Source organism: Notechis scutatus, chromosome 10, assembly GCF_049901735.1.
Source record: "Notechis scutatus isolate UNSWTSFEM ecotype Mainland chromosome 10, rNotScu1.2, whole genome shotgun sequence".
Classification (NCBI taxonomy): domain Eukaryota; kingdom Metazoa; phylum Chordata; class Lepidosauria; order Squamata; family Elapidae; genus Notechis; species Notechis scutatus.
In genome coordinates this window covers 741,717-748,826 of record NC_142018.1, presented here as the reverse complement: position 1 = coordinate 748,826, position 7,110 = coordinate 741,717, and the positions used below count along the sequence as shown (strand labels likewise).

The window sequence follows — 7,110 nt, the reverse complement described above, 5'->3', positions numbered from 1 at the left end:
TTGCCAGATGAAGAAACATTGGCTGATGTAGCTATAAAAGCAGCTATTAAATAAAAAGATGCAGAAAAGAACAGCCAGTCCCATTTTCACTCATGTTTCTTCATAAAAACAACATTCTTCTCTCTCCTTCATCCCTCATCAACTCTTCATCAGCACATGATTCCAAGATATCTCAAGAAGCCCTTCACTCCAGTCTGTTTATTTTATTTATTTAGTTGTGGTTGTTTTTGACAACAGGATGCTGGTGATAAGTTTTTTTACAGATGTACCCTAGAAACGAACCAATTGAATTCCTTTCCAGATACTTTTTTTAAAAATGTTCCCCACATGACTCATAATTACATTTTGCAAGCTGAAGTTCAAGAGTGTGAGAGAGAAAGAAACAGAAGTGGACAGAAGTTATTTTGACCTCCCCCTGTGATGAAGAGATCTTTGGTACAGTCCAAGATTTCAGGTTAAGTTTGTTTGTTCCGGGGATCTGCAACTCTCTCTGCATGTTTTCCTGGCGGGACAGGAACTCGATGGCTTAAAGTCATTTTAATTCAGGTGAGTTAATAGTATTGAGTTGTATCCTGTTAACTTTGTAGGATTTCTTCCTTGAAAATGCAACATTTATTAAATTGAATCTTCTAACATATCAGTTGGGACTACCAGCACTGCAGGACAAAAATCCAGAACAAGAGTTGGTGGCAGTTATATCTTTAAAAAAAACTGACTTTGTTATCCCAAATGGTTATTTGAATTTTTTAAAAGTTCAGAAGTGGAGCTGAACTTGTTTAAAAAGTGACCAAAAATAGTTCATACCAAGCGCGGAAGACTGAAAATCCAGCTTTAGGGCAAAACCACATTTCTGTAGAATTAAGAATCTGGCTGTGAAAAGAGGATTATGTGTTGATTTTACTAGGGAATTGTTTACACAAAATTTTGTTTGCCTCTAAGGATAGAAAGAGAACAATGCAGCGAGACTGGGAAGTGTTTGCAGAATATCATCTGTGTTCAGGCTACAAGCAGACCTTTGTTTGCTACCTCTAAAAAAACTACCTTAACCACAAGGAGATTTGCACCCTAAAAGTTTCAAAGGACAACTTCACATACCTCTTCAACTGAAACAACAACAACCTTTGAAACACAGAAACTATGGGAAGACAGATTTGCAGGTTCATCTGTGTTTTCTCATAAGTAGTTCTTCATAATTATTGAGAGGAATGTCATACATCAGAAACTTCAATAAAGGGTAGCTTTGTTTGTGCAATTATACACCACAATTTCCAGATGCAGATTTGTTTTCAGATTTATTGGTTTCATATTGTAAATTATCTGCTTTCCCCCCTTTTTATAATGAAAAGTGACCTATAAATAAGAATTAATAAATGGAAGTTGATATCTTCTGTTAGGAAATATCTAGGTTCATACATTGCTCTAAGCCATAATATTGATTTGGTTTAAGTCAGCATATTCTTGAAAAACAGCATCTAGGATTTGCAAATTGTAGTTTATGGCAGGGTTGGGCGACCTGTTGCCCCCAGAAGTAGAGTTTGCTGGGCACAAAGAAATGAATTCAGCACAAATTCATCACTGAGCCTTAAATTATATACAAACCACTGAATGTTAATGGGACAATTTAGGTTCTTGCAGGGTGGGGAGAGGAACAAGTTAGGATTATGAGTAGGGTTTAGAATGTTGTGCAGTTCCTGCTGCTGCTGCTTTGTTCATAGAAGTTTAGTTAAAGGAAGCATGGATTAGTGCAATGTGACAATCTAGCAGTGAATGTGATTGTTACGTTCATAAAAAGAGTGATTGTCAAATCATGGTCAACTCCAAAAAAGATTCTTATGGCAGAATCAGTTCTGCAGCTGCAGAAATCAACTTCTTTTGCTTCAGTGCTTCTCTGGGATGGAAATCAGAAAATGATCTATAATATCTTGCCTCCCATTGATTATACCAACTTGGGTTCAGTATCAAATGGAAACAGGAGGGATAACTGAATGCAGAATAACAGAGTTGGAAGGGACCTTGGAAGCCTTCTAGTCCAACCTCCTGCCCCAGCAGGAGAGCCTCTATTTTTCCAAACAAATGGCTATCCAATCTCTTAAAAGCCTCCAGTGATGGAGCCCCCACAACTTCCAGAGGCAAACCATTCCACTGATTAATTGTTCTCACTGGCAAGAAATTTCTCCTTAGTTCTAGGTTGCTTCTCTCCTTTGATTAGTTTCCATCCATTGCTTCTTGTCACACCTTCAGGTGGTGGAGAATGGCAGCCTCTCAAATATTGGAAAGCTGCGATCATGTCGCCTTTAGTCCTTCTCACTAGATTAGACATACCCAATTCCTGCAACCGTTCTTCATGTGTTATAGCCTCCAGTCCCCCCTCATCATCTTTGTTGTTCTTCTCTTTCTAAAGTCTTGACATCTTTTTTATATTGTGGTGGCTAAAACTGGATGTAGTATTCCAGGTACAATCTTACTAAGATTTTATAAAGTGGTACTACTTCACATGATCTTGATTCTATCTATTAATGTAGCCTAGGATTGCGTTGGCTTTTTTGGTGGCTGCTGCACACTGCTGGCTCATATTTAAGTCATTGTCTACTAGAATACCTGTCACAATTACTGCTATTGAGCCACCTTTCACCTAATCCATACCTGTGCATTTGGTTTTTCTTGCCTATGTGTAAAACCTTACTTTTACTACTTGGATTGCCTTACTGCATCCTGTGTTAAACTTCAAGACAGACACATGGGTTAAAATAAGCTAAAACTAAGGGGAGGAGAAGGAAATAGAGGAAAGAAAAAAATTATATTAAGAGTCCATCTTATTTTCACAAAAGAAAGGCATTTTACAAATTGATCAAGAATGCACACAATATCTTGAATCTATACTTTAATCTCAGAAATGTAAATTTCTTTCCAAGTGAAACAGTCTCCACTTACTACAATTCTTGACCTTTGAACCAGATTTGGACTTATCGGTCACCACATAGACCAAAAGTATTCTATGTTAAGATTCTACTTTGCAATTTGTCAAACATTTCCTTTCTCTGTGAAGGTTACTTTCTTTTTACTCTATGTTATGCTTGAGACTTTTTCTAAAATTTCTTTTGGAAGCCTTATGCCTAATACCTCCTTTCATCACTCCATAGCCCTTCCTGTATCTGCTCATTCTTCCCAATCTGAAATATTTTATGGATCTGCTCCTTCCATTGCTATTCGCTTAAAGGTAGAAAAGTTAGAGAAGTCCTATAGAATCAGGACCTTCCTAACTTTCAGGATGGTGGTGAAGATATATACTTTTAAGAGGACAAGAGGTATTTTCGGGGTAAAACAGATTATTTCCTTTTCTTACTTTCCAAAAACCCATCAACAAAATTCATTCTATAACTCTTCCAAATAACAGAGTTGGAAGGGATCTTGGAGGTCTAATCCATTCCCCTGCTCAAGTAGGAGACAAGTGGCTGTCCAGTCTCTTCTTAAACTCCTCCAGTGATGGAGCACCTACAACTGCTGGAGGGAAGCCGTTCCACTGGTTAATTGTTCTCCCTGATGGGAAATTTCTCCTTCCTTCTAGATTGGATATCTCTGATTAGTTTCCATCCATTGCTTGTTGCCTTCAGGTGCTTTGGCAAATAGATTGATCCTCTCTTCCTTGTGGCAGTTCCTTAGATACTGAAACACTTCTATCATGTCACCCCTGGTCCTTCTTTTCATTAAACTAGACATATCCAATTCCTGCAAGCATTCTTCGTATGTTTTAGCCTCCAGGCCCCTTTTCTCAAAACTTCAGAAAATTGGACTAGTGAAGACTTTGTCCCTAAAAAATTAAGTTAGAATGTATTTTTTTACTTCCATTTAGTTGTGTCCGATTCTTGGAGATGGCCCAGACAAATACCTGCAGTTTTCTTAGCAAGGTTTTTTAATGGGTTGCCATTGTCTCCCTCCTAGAGAGAAAGTGACTGGCCCAAGGTCACCAGCTGGCTTTGTACCTAATGCAGGAGTAGAACTCACAGTCTCCTGGCAGGACTAGAACTCACAGTCTCCTAGCCTGGTGCCTTAACCACTCCACCAAACTGTCTGTAGTGTTATTGTACCTACCCTTAGAATACTATCTTGGTAGACTGAAGAGAATTTTCCCTGGAACTTTTTAAATAGCCTCTTATGTATAAAATAGATTGGTAGTTTGGCCAAAGCAGGATTTTTAATAATATGCCAGTGAGTTTATTGCCAGATAATAAGCTCCAAAATACTCAAGAGAACAATTTCATGTTCCATTTTTTAAAAATATTGATTTGGTTTGTGCCTGCTTTTATTCTCCACCCCATCTGGAGATGTGCGAATCACTAACGATTTTATCTGATTAATATCAGAAAAATAACCTTTTGAGTTCTACATGACACTTTCCCTATGGGCTTAATTCATGCAGAATTTTGTACCCAATTATGTTTGTAAAGTCTCTGGGTGCATTATGCACCTGCTCCTAATTTACATATCTTTTAACATAAATTAAACATTGAACAACAGGAGATAGTCCTGCTTTCATTGTTTAAGGCTTATTTTTAAAATCCAGATTTCATTGATTGAATTCTTTTTCTAATTCTCACTATTTACATGCAATTTTCAGTGATAACAATTCCTTTCCTAAACAATTTTTATGGATCTTTATTTAAGGAAAGAAAAAACTTAGCACCCCGATCTGAAACTAGCCTTTCTGCTGTTGCAAAATTTGATGGGGCCAGTATGTCGATACTCTTACTCACGACCAACCTACTCAGCAATGGATCAACATCTGAGAGGCCCTGACAAATGGCCAGCTCAAATGTTCCCCTGATGCATAAATCAAAATCCATTTTTAATACAACTTCTACTCTATCATAACTATTGTACACTTTTTGTATTTCTAGCAAGCTGGCTGGTGGATTTTTCTAATATTCTTCTTTTAAGCAGGCTTTCCATAAAAACCTTTTCTGCAAAGGAGTTTTGTATAAATGACATTTTGTTGTACTCAGCTTCACAAGGAGTTGCACACTATGGAAATCATGTCCTGTGATTGCAGTTTCTTAAAGCTATGTGTTGCATAGCAGTGGCCCAATCAAATTGGCAGTCACCTATTGCTATATACAAGATTTTGAATGAAGACTCATTGGACAGTTGGGGGTGGCATGGATAGAGGTGCTGGAGAACAAAACTGAGTGTGATCCAATATTTGAGGGGTTGCCACAAAGAGGAAGGGGTCAAATTATTTTCCAAAGCACCAGAGGGCAGGACAAGAAACAATGGTGGGAAACTAATCAAGGAGAGAAGCAACCTTGGAATTAAGGAAAAAGTTCCTAACAGGGGCAACAATAACCAGCTTGCCTTCAGAAGTTGTGGGTTTCCTTTGTCACTGGAGATTTTAAAGAGACTGGACGGCCATTTGTCTGGAATGGTATAGGGTCTCCTGCTTGAGCAGTGGGTTGAAGACCTCCAAAGTCCCTTCCAGCTCCTATTCTATTCTGTTCTTCTACTCCACTCCACTCTACTCCACTCCACTCCATTCCATTCCATTTCTACAAACCTAGGCTAGTCTGCTGTTTTGTGGTGAAATAGAAGTTGCTTTCCCATCATTATTGTGGAAATAACCTGGTTTATTTCTAGTTTTTGTTTGTAATGGTGTATATGTATATCATTTTATCCTTTTGTTGTTATTCAGTTGCTAAGTCATGTCCAACTCTTTGCGACCTCATGGACCATAGCATTCAATTCCCCCCCACCTCCAGTGTCTTCTGGAATTTGCCCAAATTCATGTTCATTGTGTCGATGACACTATCTAAATCATCTCATCTTCTGCCGTCCCTTTCTCCTTTTGCCTTCAGTCTTTCCCAGCATCATTGTCTTCTCCAAGGAGTCCTCTCTTTTCCTTAGATGGCCAAAGTATTTGAGCTTCAGCTTCAGGATCTGCCCTTCCAAAAGGACAGTCAGGGTTGGTTTCCTTTAGCATTGACTGATTGGGGTCTCCTTGAAGTCCAAGAGACTCTCGAGAGTCTTCTCCAGCACCATAATTCGAAAGCATCAGTTCTTTGGCGCTCTGCCTTCCTTATGGTCAACCTCGCAAAGCTGTACATTATTGCTGGGAAAATCAGAGCTTTGACTATATGGACTATATGAAGGTGATGTCTTTGTTTTTTTGTCCAGATTTGCCATAGCTTTTCTCCCAAGGATCATTTCATGGCTGTAGTTGCCATCCTCAGTGATCTTGGAGCCCAATAAAATAAAATCTGTCACTGCTTCCATTTCTTCCCCTTGTATTTCCCAGGAAGTAATGGGACCGGATGCCATGATCTTGCCTTAGATAGCAACATAGTTTTGGCTTCTCCTGCTGATCCATTTTGGAATTGGGCGGAAAGGTTGATTGTCCAAATTCTGTCTTTTATTAAAAATACAATCTATTATCTACCAGAGAGGTTGAAGCTTTATAGGAGATGGAGGGAGATGGGCAGTTAAGAAATATGGATAAATGATAGAGACAGACAGACAGACAGACAGACAGACAGACAGACAGATGATAGACATGAGCGATAGGGATGGATGGACAAATATACAGTAGGGGAGAAGAAGAAATTACATTAATTATTAGATGTACAGCTCTTCCTTAGTGTGTGACCATCATCTGTGCTGCACTAATATTTGTCTGATACCATCCATCATCTAAGATCAATTGTGAAATGATTCTTTGCTCCAGTATATAGGCTGCTAGTTGAGTCAAAATGATTTTATGACAAGCTACTTCTACAAAACAGCGTATCCATTTTCTTCAGACAGAGACCATGGGTTCTACCTCAGCCAAGCCCTTTAAAAATCAGAAGTATGAAGACCTCAAGCGACAGTGCCTTGAGCAGAAGAAGCTCTTTGAAGACCCTGAATTTCCTGCTACTGATGTTTCTCTCTTCTATCTTAATCCACCACTAGCAAATGTGAAGTGGAAACGCCCAAAGGTATGTGAGATATCAGTCTAGTTGCCCCATTATTTCTAAATCTAATTTTTAAAGAACCTTGTTCTTGCTCAACTTTGTTATGTGCTCAAGCTTTGTGCTGTCCATTTCACACCTCACTATCTTTAAAGCTTTCCTATCATATCTG

General features: G+C 38.6%; 1 protein-coding gene across 2 annotated transcripts in view; it reads left to right on the top strand.

Moving 5' to 3' along the window:
• The first annotated feature begins 207 nt into the window (after positions 1-207).
• Positions 208-7,110, top strand: part of CAPN6 (calpain 6) — an 86,172-nt gene continuing 79,269 nt past the window's right edge. The window contains exons 1-2 of one of the 2 annotated variants that reach the window (XM_087971937.1): positions 208-546; positions 6,793-6,965. In XM_087971937.1, coding sequence (XP_087828063.1) covers positions 6,798-6,965 — 168 coding nt within the window. In that variant the 5' untranslated portion in view covers positions 208-546; positions 6,793-6,797. Of the gene's footprint in view, positions 547-6,788; positions 6,966-7,110 lie in introns of both variants that reach the window. The other variant, XM_087971936.1, reaches the window with a different exon arrangement.